This window comes from Odocoileus virginianus, chromosome 1 (genome assembly GCF_023699985.2).
Source record: "Odocoileus virginianus isolate 20LAN1187 ecotype Illinois chromosome 1, Ovbor_1.2, whole genome shotgun sequence".
NCBI classification, from domain to species: domain Eukaryota; kingdom Metazoa; phylum Chordata; class Mammalia; order Artiodactyla; family Cervidae; genus Odocoileus; species Odocoileus virginianus.
Window position 1 is genome coordinate 64,729,286 of NC_069674.1, and position 16,674 is coordinate 64,745,959.

Below are 16,674 nucleotides of genomic sequence, written 5' to 3' on the forward strand. Positions count from 1 at the left end.
TTGTTATAGACACTAAGCTAAGCATGCAATGGGAAAGAGGACAGATGGCTCCTCCTTGATCTTATGAAGCACTTTCTGAGGGAAAAGACAGATGGTAGATAAATTTTGAGGGAAATTATCACAGAATGTAGTGAGTTCCAGAAAGAGATAGTGGGCTAAAATAAACTGGGCAAAGAGGACGGGAAGGTCTTCCTGAAGAAATGACATTTAGTTGACACCTGAAAGATAAAAAGTACTCAGACATGCAGAAACTGGGGAAAATACAAAGGTCTTGGAAAAGTTTGGTGAATTATGGGAACTGGATGAAGGCCAGCATGTTTGGAGGAATGGGAGAAAGTGGTAAGTGGCATATCATGTAGTGACATTGAAAAAGTAAATCAAAACCAGGTCTGCAGAAGCATTAGCTGAAGAACTTCAGTATTAAGTGCAATAGGAAACCTTTGAACCCCTTCATTCAAGGTATGATATAATTTTTTTTTATGTTTGAAAAAATATCACTGTGGTATATGAAAAATGGATTGGATGGGGACATGAGGGAAGGTAGGAACATCTGTTATGACAGAAAAAGATTGCTTTTATTAACTAGGCTAAACAGCCACAGTGTTCATATTTAAGGCATATTTAAAGCATACTTAAGGCATATTTAAAAGTCTACAGATATTTCACAGTGAAATATTTAAGAGTATCTACTTTGAAGCTCATTGAAGTTCTTCATGATAGACCACCAGACCACCTTACCTGCCTCCTGAGAAATCTGTATGCAGGTCAAGAAGAAACAGTTAGTACTGGACATGGAACAACAGACTGGTTCCAAATTGGGAAAGAAGTACATCAAGGCTGTTTATTGTCACCCTGCTTATTTAACTTATATGCAGAGTACATCATGGGAAATGGCATGCTGGATGACACACAAGCTGGAATCAAGATTACTGGGAGAAATATTACTAAGCTCAGATATGCAGATGACACCACACTTATGGCAGAAAGTGAAGAGGAACTAAAGACTCTTGATGAAGGTGAAAGAAGAGAGTGAAAAAGCTGGCTTCAATATCAACATTCAGAAAACTATGATGATGGCATCTGGTCCCATCACTTCATGGCAAATAGATGGGGAAACAGTGGAAACAGTGAGAGACTTTATTTTCATGGGCTCCGAAATCAGTGCAGATGGTGACTGCAGCCATGAAATTAAAAGACGGTTGCTCCTTGGAAGGAAAGGCATGACAAACCTAGACAGTGTATTAGAAAGCAGCTATGTCACTTTGCCAAACATGGTTTTTCCAGTAGTGATGTATGGATGTGAGAGTTGAACTATAAAGAAAACTGAGTGCTGAAGAATTGATGCTTTTGAACTGTGGTGTTGGAGAAGACTCTTAAGAGTCCCTTTGCAAGGACATCCAACCAGTCCATCCCAAAGGAAATCAGTCCTGAATATTCATTGGAAGGACTGATGCTGAAGCTGAAACTCCAATACTTTGGCCACCTGATGTGAAGAACTGATTCCTTAGAAAAGACCCTGATGCTGGGAAAGATTGAAGGCAGGAGGAGAAGGGGACAGCAAAAGATGAGATGGTTGGATGGCATCACCAACTCAATGGACATAAGTTTGAGCAAGCTCTGTTAGTTGGTGATGGACAGGGAAGCCTGGCGTGCTGCGGTCCATGTGGTCTCAAAGAGTCAGACATGACTGAGTAACTGAACTGAAGTTCTTTATGATAGAATTTTGGATCATTATACCTCTCCTGGTTATATTCACATTTTTAAACTTTTTCTGTACCTGATCTTGGCAATGTTCTCTTTTCATGCCTATTTTCTTTTGTTGTAAGTATCAGACTTGTGCTGGCCAGGTTATGTAATGGTAGGTTCCTCCTACGTCTTGAATATATTCTTGCTCTAGTTCTCCATCACATCTTGTTTTTGAAACCATATTGTTGGGGTTTTACTACATACCTGATCAACCTTTATCTATCACATCTCCAGGGATGTTTACTAATTCATTTATCAAAATAAGTCTTTCAGATATAGGCCCTTGGCTTTTCTTTGTACACGTGTATACTATGGTACTCTAGTCCCAACATGCCATTATATTTTAAATCATACAGACAAATCATCTATATAGTTTAAATCATGATCTAGTTTCTAAATACTGGCTACTAGTTTTTCATTTGTGGTCATTTGCAAAGTGTGTGAATGATCACATTGACTGTTCATGGATCTGTCCTTAGAGAACACTGTCATCAGCCTCCTGCTGTTTAGATGGGTATAGAATAAGTGTGTGCAGGTGGTGAGCATGTGCATGCTCAGTGTCTCCAACTCTTTGCGACCCCATGGACTGCAGCCCACCAGGCTCCTCTGTTCATGAAATTTTCCAGTCAAGAATACTGGAGTGGGTTGCCATTTCCTCCTCCAGGGGATCTTCCCAACCCGGGATCAAACCCACATCTCTCATGTTGCAGGCAGATTATTTACCACTGAGCCACCTGGGAATAAGTACTCTGGCTAAAACCCTACAGAGCTAATAGGTTTAGTTTATTCATGCCCTGTCCAGTACAGTATCTACCTGCTATGTATGACCATGTAAATTAAATTATTTAAAATGAAACAAAATATAATATTCAGTTCCCCAGTCACCCACACTGGCCACATTTCAAGGGATCAAGTGCCACTTGTATTAAGTGGTAATGACACAAAACAGTGCAGATATTGAACTTTTCTATTTTTGTGGACATTTCTGTTGGACATTGCTGATCTAGACTATACCCTTTTCGGCATGATAAGGAATGCTGCTTCAAGCCCTAACAAAGCTGAAAATAATGACCTTTTTACTTTCATTCTTTAATCTTTCAGGACTTGTCATTCTATCATAAACTGCATGAACTTTATAACCTCAGACATTTTAGAAATTAAATGCTGGAACTTGCCTGCTCAATCGTTTATACATGCCCCAGACATTTTTATTAAAGTCATTACGTCAAGTCCTTGGAAACGTTTGTGTTCCAGTCAGTAAAAGTAGTTTGGGTTGGTGGTTCCATAAGTGGTGTCTGTTGACAAGAGCCACGAAATACCTTTATATTGCACAGATTAGACTAGGGTCTTTGAACAACTGCTTTGGTTGTTCCATAGTAAATATTATAGAATATTTATTTCTTGGATTTACTCACATTCAGAAAAGTTGGAATGCCAACATTGTTGACACTTCTTTCATTGAAACAAAGAGAGACTATAATAACCAAAGAGTAACTGAAAAATATACCCTTTGATTTGATTAGTAATTTGATTAGTATTGGGAAATCAGAAAACATTTGTACTATAACAGAAACTTTTGAAGTAGCAAGATTATTGCTCAGTTTCTTGTCATTTTGAATTCACTTGAATTTCAAGGATACAAAGGTACTTTTTGTCAATAGGTGCATGGAGGCCATGTGTAATAAAAAAGGTAGGAAATTGTGAATGATGCCATTAGCTTTTTCATTATGATACTCCAATCTGATAGGCAAATTTACCTGAAATGAGGCTTCTCTCGTAGCTCAGTCAGTAAAGAATCTACCTGCCATGCAGGAGACATGGGTTCAATGGGTCTGGAAGATCTCCTGGAGAAGGAAATGACAACCCACTCCACTTCTTCTTGCCTGGAGAATCCCATGGACAGAGGAGCCTGGCAGGCTACTGTTCATGGGGTTGCAAAGAGTCGGATACGACTTAATGACTAAACCACCACTATATACTATTTAAACTATAAGACTTTATAATGTACTTTCTTAATTACTGCTAACTATTCTCCATAATTTTTGTGTGGTACTGTTAAATGTTTAAGTTGATTATGTAATAATACATAGATTTCTTATAGCAAGCATATTTGTTTCTCCCCTATTTATTTTTGGTCTGTGTTCATTTTCAAATTTTTTAATTTTGCTTACAGTTTCTCCTATTTTTCTATTTGATTCTTTGTTAAAGTTATTATTGGCCTAATTGCAAAATGTCAGTCTTATAATTGTGTAAATATTTCTAGTGTTATGATTGTGTTAGTATCATCACAAGATGGTTTCCCCACAGTGTTTAGGAAATTAGAATGCCAAATTGAAATAGAACAGAGTTCAGATAATTTAAGTATAATGGAAACTAAAAACAAATCGTAGTTGTTAATTTTTTTTTAGTTATGGTATAGAATATTTGTTCCTCAGCCAAAAATTTCCACCATGAGAAAGCCCACATAGTACCAGGAGTATATGTTTTAATGTGAATGCACCTTATCTTTATTAAAAAAAACTGTGAATTTTTGCACTTTTGAAATGTTAACTGAGTTTCCTGAATATGTATCTCATCCTTTCTCATAACTAATTGGCCTTATAGTTATGAGTCCCTCATAATCATTGTATGACAAATGAAATTATTTATAGCCACCAACGAGATCAGTTATCTGCCAGCAGGCTGAGAGTAATCTCTTCATAAAAAACAGACTTTGTTACTTAAAACATTTAACTGCAGTGTTAGCTCTTCTGTGAAGTTCAGTGAATAGTTCCTGTTGAATGAAGGAGAGAAATGAATAAGTATTTTATTCAGTGAAATTTGAATTCCATTAGCTTAATATGTTCTCACCTCAAGTAGTGGTTCCTAGAACAATTATTGCAGCTGCTGGACCCAGGAAAGTAAAGCCAAGGAAAATGAAATTGTGTGTATTTTGATATTGGTCATGATGGAATTAGAGGTGGGTGTGGGAAGAATGGGAAAAGATGATGGAAAAAAGTCAAGTGTGTGCTATTCCCTTCCAGGTGGCTGCTTCTTTGGTTGTGTTGTGCCTATTTCCAAAGTGAGTATTCCACGTCCTATTGTGGATTGTATTTTGTTTCTGTTGATTATTTGTGTTTTATTAAACCTTGTAATTTCCACTCTGCTTCATTTCCCCACAGTAATGTAGTAGAGAATTGAGTTCTTTTGTTTAAAATTGTGTGTGCAGTTTTTGTAGCTCATTGTCAATTTTTAAAAGATCTAGTCGTGTTTAGTTTCTATAAAAGGCAGTAACAATGTTTAAGACAGCCTTGGACAGTTAATATTTTCTCTGAGTATTTGAAATTTTATCTTTTTCAGTGGTGGAAAGCTTAGTCTGTTTTCTTGCAATAGTAAGTCCTTCAGGTTAAAGGCATAAACTCTGCTAATGAAATATGTTGTATTGCTTTAGACTCAAATTCAGCATCATTTACATGTATTGGTAATTCATTGGACAAGTTTGATTGTCAAATAATAATTTCCTTTTGCTTTACAGAATACTTTTTCAAGACAAAGGGAATAGTACTAAGAGTGCAAATAACAGTTATGCAGTGATCATCACCAGCACCAGCTCGTATTATATTTTTTACATTTATGTGGGAGTAGCTGACACTTTGCTTGCTCTAGGACTCTTCAGAGGTTTACCACTGGTGCATACTCTAATCACAGTGTCAAAAACTTTACACCACAAAATGCTACAGTCTGTTCTTCAAGCCCCTATGTCAACCCTCAACACGTTGAAAACAGGTACTTAACTAGATGTACAAAATGAAGCTGCTGCTCCTCCACAAAGAGGGGCATAAGTTGGTTGATTTTGTAGTGATAACATTGGCTTTTGTATGGAGGCATTTACCCTTTGTTGAGCTTCCTTATGTTGGGCGTGGACTTGTCTCTGGTATTATAGGCTCTCAGGTACTGTCACTCTTCATATTTCTGTTTATTAGAGTAGTGCAGTTTGTTAGGACATGATGCTGATGGGTCTATAGCAGCAGAAGCAGGCCCTTCTGTGTCAAATATCCTTTTCTATTCAGATATTTGAGCTAGCTCCCTTCTAGGCATCTTGTTGTCAATGTATAGTGCTGTTTAAAAGGGGAGGTGATTTGAAGAGATCCAAAAAGCAAAATTCTTTTACTAATGAGATATTTTGATGAAATAGAGTAATCTAGTTTCATATAACTGTTCAAAGATAATCCCATAAATTCATTCCAAATTTTATTTTAAATGGGTGGGGGTATCCCAGATATATTTTGAAAGTACTTTTTACACTATCATAGAGGTTGGTAAAGGAGTACCGTTTTTAGTTATAAGATCAGTAAGGTCTGAAGATCTAGTGTATAATGTGGTGACCATAATTGATAAGAACTGGAATATTTGATTATAAAGGAAAAAATAAATTCCAAGCCTGAGAGTTTTAGAGTGATTTGTATCTAAAAATCTCAAGATAAGAATTAACCATCATTTTTTTTTTCTGGGTAATAACATTTCAGTGTTAATATTCAAGAGGATCTTCCTTATATTTATTCTGAAGCCCTCTCGTGTCACTGAAGTCTTGCCTCATTTGGATATATTCATCACCATGCTTCCATTTTAGAGCTAAGACGTTTTAGACCTGAAAGGGAATGTCCAATTACCTTCATCCAGTGATTTCATTTTTTTTCAGTTGGAGAGCTGAGCTTCAGAGAAGTTAGGGGTTTTACCCAAGATTCTAGCAGTGAGAAACAGGCAATGAGATATAATGGAAGGAGCATGGGCATTGTTTGAGGTCTGTCTTGTCCTCTTAAGAGTGACGATCATGGGCAAGTTACTCTTCTGAGACTTGAATCCACATCTGTAAAATGAGAAAAGGAATACTTATCTCAAAAGACCATTGTGAAATGAAATAAGGTCATCACCTACTGGCTGTTACATAACCCACATCAGGTCAATGCCAATTACCCACTCTTATTCCCTTTCTACTGTTTCCCATCTGAAATATACTAAGCACCAGAATGATGTTTTTTTTTCTTTTTTTTACCAAAGTGACTTTCATTTTCTATACAAAATAAATACCATAGGCTACTCCCCCCGCAATTTTGTATTTATTTATGAAAAGGTATACAAATATGATTAATTAAATATGCTAAATAATGTATCATTAGTAAGGACTAGGAGATAGTGACAAAAAATAAGCATTGGATAATTCCTACATAAAGCTTTTTGCTGAGGGCTCAGATTGACACAAAATAAATATGACATGGTCCAAGTGACCTCTAGAAGTTTACAATCTAGAAAAAAGACATAAGATATGTATACAAATAACTATACAACATGTATATAATTATTATAACAGGGAAGTGCTGACAAGATATTTCAGAGGTATTCAGTGTACCCAGAGGAGGAAGGGATTAATTTGAACTGGTGCAAACATTGACGTGTCCTTGACAGAGAGGCATTTGAATTGGACCAGGAAGGAGACAATATTTTTTATCAAGTAGAGATTTAGGGGAAAGGGTTTTCAGGCAGAGGGAACCACATGGGAAGTGCGAAGAAATAGGAGAGAGTAAAGTGTATTTAAAGAATAAACCAGATTGATTGAAACAGAATGTTTGAAAAGAGGAAGCTTGTTCCTCGGGTGGCTTAAGGTCAAAATCATGGAAGTTATTAAGTATTAAACTAAGAAATTACGACTTTATCCTGCAGTTCATGGGGGAGGGTAAATGATAAGATTCAATCTTATCAAAAACAATTTGTACAGTATTATTGGGCTTCCCTGGTGGCTCAGAGGTTAAAGCGTCTGCCTGCAATGCGGGAGACCTGGGTTTGAACCCTGGGTCGGGAAGATCCCCTGGAGAAGGAAATGGCAACCCACTCCAGTATCTTGCCTGGGAAGTCCCATGGACGGAGGAGCCTGGTAGGCTACAGTCCATGGGGTCGCCTGGTAGGCTACAGTCCATGGGGTCGCAAGGAGTCGGACACGACTGAGCGACTTCACTTCCCTTCTATGTTATACTTTAATTGTATGTCTAACTCACCCCGAGGCAATGAATTCCGTAAGGGCCAGGAGCATGGCTGATCCATGTCTGTTGTCTCCGTGCCTGGCATTGTGCCCAGTGCCCCGTAGACACTCCATGTGCGACATTTCTTTCATTGAAGGAAAAAATGATCAGTCTTACAAATGTGAGTCTGTAATTTAGAAGACAGGCGGAAGTTAAATTGTCAGTGAAGACGGTAGAAAAGGAGAACATGGCCAAAGAGGGCCACATGGTGGGCAGGGAGGGTTTGAGAACAGCCACAGGTTGTGCTGAGGTGTGTCAGAAAGGTGTGGAAGTTGAAAATTAGGGAGGCTCTACATTACGAAATAAGGGAATGATGAGAGCATAGCCAGAAAAATACAAAACTCAGGCTTGTGAGATTATGGTGGTAGGAGCCTGCCTATTCCTGACATAATTTGTGATCGGGCTCTGTTAGAGACGTTGGGCTTTGTGTGAATCTTGCAGCCATCTGTATTTCAAAATTTCATAAGATATTCTATATATTCATAAAATCTTACAGCAATCTGTATTTCTTGAACACAGAGTTATTTAGAATCTTTGTACAAGTTTCTCCGAATCCTTGTTGTTTGTTGTCATTCCGTCACTAAATCACGTCTGACTCTTTGTGACTCCATGGAGCAGTGCACCAGGCTCCCCTGTCCTTCACTGTCTCCCAGAGTTTGCACAAACTCATGTCCGTTGAGTCGGTGTTACCATCCAGCCATTGTCTCACCCTCTGTGGCCTCCTCCTGCCCTCAGTCTTCCCCAGCATCAGAGAATCCTTGTACAACACTGAAATTGGCTATAGCCTTATATATCTGACTATATGTTCATTTGTATTTGAGTTTTGAATGCTTCTGCTATGATCCAAGTTTATCAAATTTTGATATATCTTTTTAAGATTATTAGTTTTTGAAGAATTTTTCTTTACCTTGCAGGTGGGATCCTTAATAGATTCTCCAAAGATATAGCGGTTTTGGATGATCTTCTGCCTCTTACCATATTTGACTTTGTTCAGGTTTGTAAAAATAACTATTATTAAGTGACTTCACTTTGTTGCACTTTTTACAAGTATTTAGAAAAGTTATTAAGAGTAAATTCTTGCTTATTTTTCATTTGGTTAAGAGTTTGAACCGTGTCTAGTATATGAATCTTTTCAATATTAAAAAAAATCTTCAAGATAGTCATAAATTTAGTAAATTCAATAATAAGTCAAAACTGTTTACCTGACCAATGTGTTCTGTTGTGCTAAGTTGCTTCAGTCATGTCCAACTCTTTCCAACCCCACGGCCTGTAGCCCACCAGGCTCTCTGTCCATGGGGTTCCCCAGGCAAGAACACTGGAGTGGGTTGCCATGCCCTCCTCCAGGGGATCTTCCCAACCCAGGGATTGAATCCAAGTCTCTTATGTCCTGCATTGGTAGGTGTGTTCTTTACCTCTAGTGCCACCTGGGAAGCCCTTACTTGACCAGAACCTAAGGCAATTCCTCATTTAGATACAGTAGCTCTCTACTTAGAAGTGATGTAAGTCTTATAACAGACCACTTTCCCCCAAATCACTGTCCTTGAAGTGTGACGTTTTTGACATTGGCATCACCTTTGATAGAAGTCACCTACATTCAGACGGCCCGGGTTACAATGACGATCAGTTGGTTTCCTCGTGGACTATAGTTTCACCCAATCTCATCCACGAACAACTTTGGCACAGATGGCTAGTTAGCAGTCTCGCAGTAAGGACCATAATGCTGGGACAGAAGTATAGGTAAGTTTTCAGGCAGGTGAGAGAGGAAGGAAAAATTCAGGTTTAGTGAGGATTATCCCTGGGTTATAGATCTGAAGGCATCTCCAGGGCAGGCTGACTCAAGCACGTGTCCTGGGGTGGGGAGATTGATGGTGAAATGGAGCAGGGAAGAAGGTGAAGGTGACCTAGGGGTAACCTTGCTGGGATTCCATTAAGTGATAGAACTTGAGTGTTGTGAGTTAATAACCTTGGCTATTGAACCAGGTTTGAAAGCAGATTCCTGGCTGACTTGGGTTGAGCCTCAGGGAGTAAACAACAATGCAGTCTCAGTGACCTCCTTGGAGACAGTTGGAGCAGGATGCTGCCCATCTCGGGATGACTTGCCCCTTTCTCCTCATCCCCCATCCCTCCTCCCACTCCCACCACTGAGAACCTATGAAATAAAATAAAGGTTGCCACTTTTGTGTGTATACACAATGATGTTGGCAGGTTCACAAAAACCAGATTGCCAGTTTGCCTCATCTGAAATGATTGGCACAGCCAAACACGTTAACCATTCCAAGTGAACTTTAGTATTTTGAGTTTCCTTCAGTTACTATGTTTAGGGATATAACTCAGCAGCTGCTGCTGGAATTCATTAAAAAATGCTTTGAGTTCATCATGTAAAGAAGCGTTGCCCATGTCTTTAATTTCTGGACATTTCTTCCTTGTTCTATGCTTATAAATAACCAGACTGAAATATAATATTAAGTCAGTTAAAAAATAGAACGTGGACATCTTGACATGATTGCAAAAGGACTCGTGAATGTTAGCCCTTGCTAATTTTTTCTTTAAAAACTTTTGTAGCCTGCTGAGTATTTTCTGAATCAGTGTAAGATTCATTTAAGAAATCTTTTGGAAAAAAAAAGAAATCCTTTGGGAGAGTTTCTTTTTGAACATGTATTTTATGAATTAGCACTTTTTGACACATGTGATGGTCTCATCCTTTCTCTTACAACAATTTGAATAGTTTCTGCTCAACTTCTAGTGTTTTGGGGTTCACTAGTCGTTGCCTCATAAGTGATTGGGCAGGGTTCCTTTATGTTGATTTCCCTATTTTGTTTAGAAGAGGGTCTCACATTATGGAAGCATGATACAGCAATCAAATACAATAAAAATCTGATTAATTTTGATTTTATTAAAAAATGTATGCATTAGAGAGGTCCTTTAAATTGTGAGCACTGTTGGTTACACTTATGTTCAGGTTAATGAACTTCCTTTCTAGTCACATTTCAGAAACAGGTTTTTCACAGAATAAGGCATACCTATGAGTTTCTTTTTTCAAAAAAGTATAATTTATATTAACTCTAGTTCTTAACATTTGATAATATTCTGGCTTGGATACTGTATAGTGAAAATGAAAGATCCAGATTCTGTTTTGCAAATAGCACTATTTATTTTACCTTAAGTAAGACACTTAATCTCTAAGGATATCATGTTTCTAAAATGAGGAAGATGTCTGATGATGATCACTTTCAGTACTAAAGTCACATGCTTCAGACTGTCACACTGGAAGTGGACCATAATGTGACAAATTTGAACTTGAAGCCACACAGAGAAAAATCTATCCTAGCATCCTGCTTATCTCTATGAGCTTCCCAGGTGGCTCAGTGGGTAAAGAATTCACTTGCAATGCAGGAAACATGTGTCTGATCCCTGGGTTGGGAAGATTCCCTGGAGGAGGGCATGGCAACCCACTCCCACAGTATTCTTGCCTGGAGAATCCCCATGGACAGAGGAGCCTGGCAGGCTCCAGTCCACGGGGTCACAAAGAGGTGGATACGACTGAGCACACACAAAATTCATCTCTGTGTTTGAGTGCCAGATTTTTTTTCATGAAACAGAAGCCTGCACATCTTAAAATGTGCAAATCTTCTCTTTTCAACCTCAAAACCTTTAGGTTTTTTAATTTCCTCTGTCTTAACAGTGAGCCCTTCTACTTTGATCTCTGCTGTCTTTTACATCTCCCCCCCCTTATTCATTCTATTAATTCCATTAATCTGTTACTTAAAAATTATCAAGGGCTGTCAATTATGAACTAAATTGCAGATCTGGTCTTCAATGCCTGGTTTTAAATAGATATTTATCAATCAGTCAGTTAATGCACCTTCTAAATTATTTCAAAATGATCATTCTTATCATCTGCTCCAATTACACAGGCAACACTATGTTCCCTTCTGTGTCAGGAATACTTGGAAGCTGTTTTTGGTGGATGAAAATGGTGCCTTGCAGGTTTTATAGTCTGTTGATATTTTTTCCCCTAGAATTTTAGGACTTTGATAAGCTTGAATGGGAATTAAGATCTGTACTCATATTTCCATCTTGTATTTAAGTCTATTTGTTTATTTTGCTGTCCTCTCTTTAATACACCTGGTCTGATGTGACTTGTTTCTTATTCACTATGAATTAAAAGCTAGGACAGAATTTAAAGTTTCGTTGTGTAATTAGAATACCAAGCATATTAAAGTAGTGCCTTTAGTTTTGCATAAGTGCTAAATTATTACCGTCTGACCTCAGTGCCTAAAGATGACTCCTTACAGAGCAGACTGAGTTGTTTTCCTCAAAGCTTAGACTTAGTTTTGGCTTTATTACGAATGATTACAATCACTGGAAGTCTACCTTGTGACTATTTCATCACTTCCAGTTGTCCCACCTTATCCATTATTCTCAGACCTTCTCTTGTATTGGTTGGGTCAGCTACACAATTCTTCCTTTTTTATTGTAACACAGTTACAATTTCATTCCTAAGAATATCAACCATATCAGCAATAATTAAAAAAACAATGATCACTTTCCCCACCCATTGTTATAATACAAAAGCTCCAGATTGGAATTATATGATAAAAATAGCAGAAGACAAATGAACATAGTGCCCTTTATAATTGTCAACAGTAAACAGATGAACAAACCCTGATTCTAGTGAAATAGCTAAATGTTTCTGTGCTGTAAATGCAACAGTATTTATCTTTCATACACACTGGTGTTTAATAAAATGGCCCATTTAAATTAAATTGTAGTTCCTAGTTAATAATGCTTGGAAGTTAATTTTTCTGTTTTTTTCCCGTAAGACTCTCTTTATGAGAAATGAGTATTCTCAGTTAAAAAACTGAGTCCTTTGCGTTGCTGAAGTCTTGTCATGTAGTAACTAGGGTGGTTGAGGCTTTCTCATTGTACTGGTGGCTCTTGTAGGGCAAGAGCAGAATAGAGAGGACTTTTCTTAAATTGGCTTCCCTGATAGCTCAGTTGGTAAATAATCTGCCTGCAATGCAGGAGACCACAGTTCGATCCCTGGGCTGGGAAGATCCTCTGGAGAAGGGAAAGGCTACCCACTCCTGTATTCTGGCCTGAAGAATTCCATGGACTGTTTAGTCCATGGGGTCACAAAGAGTCAGACATGACTGAGTGATTTTCACTTTTACTTTCCTTAAATTATTGTCATATGTAGTTAGTCCAGGGTCTGGTACAACAAAGATTTTTCTGAGTATTTCTTGAGCAAAAATGAGTGAAGGGCTGGTATGTGTAGAATTTGATGATGGACACATTAGAGGCATTTTCTCTATTACACATATCGTTGAGATATGATCATCTTAAGCTTTAGATGAAAATAGCAACCCATTCAAAGAAGACTTATGCAGATGTTACATCCTCATTCATGTTTCCATCTGCCAAAATGTTCTGTATTTCTGCATCAGTTGGAAAGTGTATGTGTCACTCATGGCCACTGGTAGAGAACTGGATTGCTGATTATCAGATAGATATTATGATAGGTTTATTTTTCAACACTTGTTGTGACAGCTACTTTATTTATACTTTATTCACATGGATTATTATGGAGCAAATGCTGGCAGATTTTTTTTTTTTTTACTTTTTTATATATGAATTTTGTGTCACTTGGGAATATAGAATTTAAGCCTTTAACTTGATCTGAGGAACATCAGTATAATCACCTTGTTTCTGAGACTGCCCACATGGCTTCACTTTTGGGGTGGATAATGTGAAGAACTCTCTCTAATGAATGGGCTTGACTTAAACACAAAATTCATTTGATAACACATAAGAGAAAAAAATGGTCTGATTTCAAATTAAATCAGCCCTACCCCCAAAATCTTCCTTTTTTTTTTCTCCTGCATCAAGGTCATCTTCAGTTGTTTTACAGGCAAAGAACAAAAACAGAAAGGGGAGTAATATTCAAGTATAATTTTTTTTTCAATCTTAAATGTTAATCATCTAGATTCAGAGAAATCAAGTAGCTTACCTAGATGACCATTCATACTAAAATTATTTTAAAATCAAAAGTTTATTTTAAAAGAAGCCCAGGCTAGAAAAAATTACATTCATTTAAAATTTTTTCATACAACACTTTAAAGAGTATAGGAAGTGGAAATAGACTAAGATACAAGAATACCATGTTTTCTAAACTTCAAAATGTTATTATGAGCAACCTAAGCCATTTGTGGAATTTTGGTCTTATGAAAAATGTGCTTTAATGTGACCACCTTCCCAGTAGGAAGATACCTGCCCTGTATTTAAAATGGAACAGAGTGTGAAAACCTTGTTTAGAAAACATTGGTAACATACCTTGTCTACTTTGCAACATGGAAATATTTACTTATCACTGTGTTTTCTTTGATCCTACAGTTGTTATTAATTGTGATCGGAGCTGTGGTGGTCGTCTCAGTTTTACAACCCTACATCTTCTTAGCTACAGTGCCAGTGATAGCGGCTTTTATTCTCTTGAGAGCCTACTTCCTCCACACCTCTCAGCAACTCAAGCAGCTGGAATCTGAAGGTATGGTACAGCTTGTGACATGCCCACAAGAGCTACCTGTGGATATTTATCTGCAATTCATCTACTTTTTCAAAATGTTTTTCCTGCTTTTAAACTCTTGCATGATATGACAATGAGTTTTAAAAATGTCTAAGTATATTTCAACTTTGATTAAGGGCCATTTCTATACATTCTCATCATATATACCTCTCCTGGTTCTTATATTTTGTTAATAATTTTTATTATAACAAGTAACAAATTTTACATATTAATTAAAAAATATCAAATTTATTAATAAACAACAAAATTTTAACAAAAGTATTATTAAATATTATTTTTGAGAATTTGACCATTGCCTTCCTTCAGATTTAAAATGTAGTGTTAAACCACAAACTCTGCAAAAATATTTAAGTATAGGAAAGGAAACAATAAGTTATAAAACACATATAGATTATTTTTATGAATTAATGACTGTGACTTCATTTTGATTTTAAAACAAGTATATAGAGTCTTAGGAGGCTTGATGTATATGATATCTGTTCTTAATTATATGAATTAAAATTTGAAATGATAGTGCCACCATTTCTAAAGGTTTGTCTGTGTTCCTAAGTGAGACTGGACAAAGTTCTTTTCAGACACCTTTCCTTTCTCCCCAGGAGTCTGCTTTTTGGTGTGCCCCCGAACACTGCTTGAGCTCTTTGGAAAGCACATTGTTCAATAACAGCCTTTGTTTAGATGTGTTTTCAGGGGATATATTTCCAGTGTTCTTCTACATTGAAGGTTATTTGCTAAATTAAGTCACACAGACTTTCTTAATTGAGGCATTGAATGAATTGTCTCAAAAGAGAAACATTTTCAGCAGTGATTAATTTAGGATTAGTCAGATAAACAATACCCAGTGGTAGCCAAGGCATATGAATTAATAATGGCAACGATTTTATAATAAGTTTCCATCCATGGTAACCAAGTTAAAAAGGAGGGTAACTCATTAAAAAAAATTACAGATTGCATCTATTCAAAGTTTGCATCACAATGAAAAGCCTTTCTATCCAATGACGTCCATTGTTTGATTACTTGTTTGATTACTCTTTAAGTTACCCTTTCTAAAGTAAGAATTTGCATTATGTATTTACATGACTTGCATTGTTCTCTATGGAAATATTTCACAGGCAGGAGTCCAATTTTCACTCATCTTGTTACAAGCTTAAAAGGACTATGGACACTTCGTGCCTTTGGACGGCAGCCTTACTTTGAAACTTTATTCCACAAAGCTCTGAATTTACATACTGCCAACTGGTTCTTGTATCTGTCAACACTGCGCTGGTTCCAAATGAGAATAGAAATGATTTTTGTCATCTTCTTCATTGCTGTTACCTTCATTTCCATTTTAACAACAGGTACTATGAACTCCTTAACTGTTTAGCTAAGGATTTAATTTAAAGCTTTGTCAGCCAGTAAAATGCTGCATTCATGTAAGTTAAAATTTTTAGGTATCATTAAATAGATTTTTTTAGTTTATTCATCAAAAATTTGTTTATTGTTGAATGAATGATTTCTGTGAATTAGAGCTGCAGTTGAAAAACTGAGATATATATATTTCATCACAAGTAAAATGAAAACCTGTATAGACAAGTGAGCTCTTCTAATGAAAAAAGTTGAATTACTGAGCTATAAGAAGTATTGAGATATATATGTTACAGTGAATGAAGATTCCGAGGGACTGCCAAATTTGATGGGTTGGTTGGTTGTAAGAACAGAATTCTGTTCAAACAAAATGAAGCAAATGTTGGAGAGTTACAGGAGGGCCTCGTGGGCAGAAGGCACACTGCACCTCCACGGGAAATGGACCAGTCGTGGAGAGTCATACTCAGAACTTCCCATCTCTGGAGGCCAGATGCTGGCCATGTCCATTCCTTTCTGTGGCCACTTTATTCATTTCTCTTTCTCTAAAGACTGGTTTGGTTAATGTCCCAGAGCTGTGCAAAGTGACCTAGTATGGCCTTTCCAGTCAGGGCCCTTGAGTGAACAGTTGAGTTCCTCTGTCCAGTTACCAAGTATTGACAAGAACAGCAAACAGGCCCATGTTGGCTCCGAGGTCCACCTGCAGTTCCACGGGTGCTGAGAGAGTAGTGGATTCCTCACCTTCACTGTTCTCTCAGCCCAAGGCTTTGGGAATTGACTCTGCAAAAGGAATTCAAGGCGGCAGGCAAATGGAGTAAATCCTTAGCAGTACAATAGTTTGGGGCAACCTTAAAACAAAATAAAGTTTCTTTTGTGGTTCATAATTAAACAATTGTTTCTTTAATTAAGTTATTTGAAACAGGATCCAAGAGGGCTGAATGAACAAGGATT

At 37.2% G+C, this 16,674-nt stretch overlaps 1 protein-coding gene across 1 annotated transcript in view; it reads left to right on the forward strand.

Annotated features, from left to right (window-relative positions):
- CFTR (CF transmembrane conductance regulator) overlaps positions 1-16,674 on the forward strand; it is a 183,942-nt gene that overhangs the window by 103,478 nt on the left and 63,790 nt on the right. Inside the window, exons 17-21 of the mRNA XM_070476808.1 lie at positions 4,770-4,807; positions 5,261-5,511; positions 8,714-8,793; positions 14,193-14,343; positions 15,492-15,719. Of these exons, the coding sequence (XP_070332909.1) occupies positions 4,770-4,807; positions 5,261-5,511; positions 8,714-8,793; positions 14,193-14,343; positions 15,492-15,719 (748 nt within the window). The remainder of the gene's footprint in view (positions 1-4,769; positions 4,808-5,260; positions 5,512-8,713; positions 8,794-14,192; positions 14,344-15,491; positions 15,720-16,674) is intronic.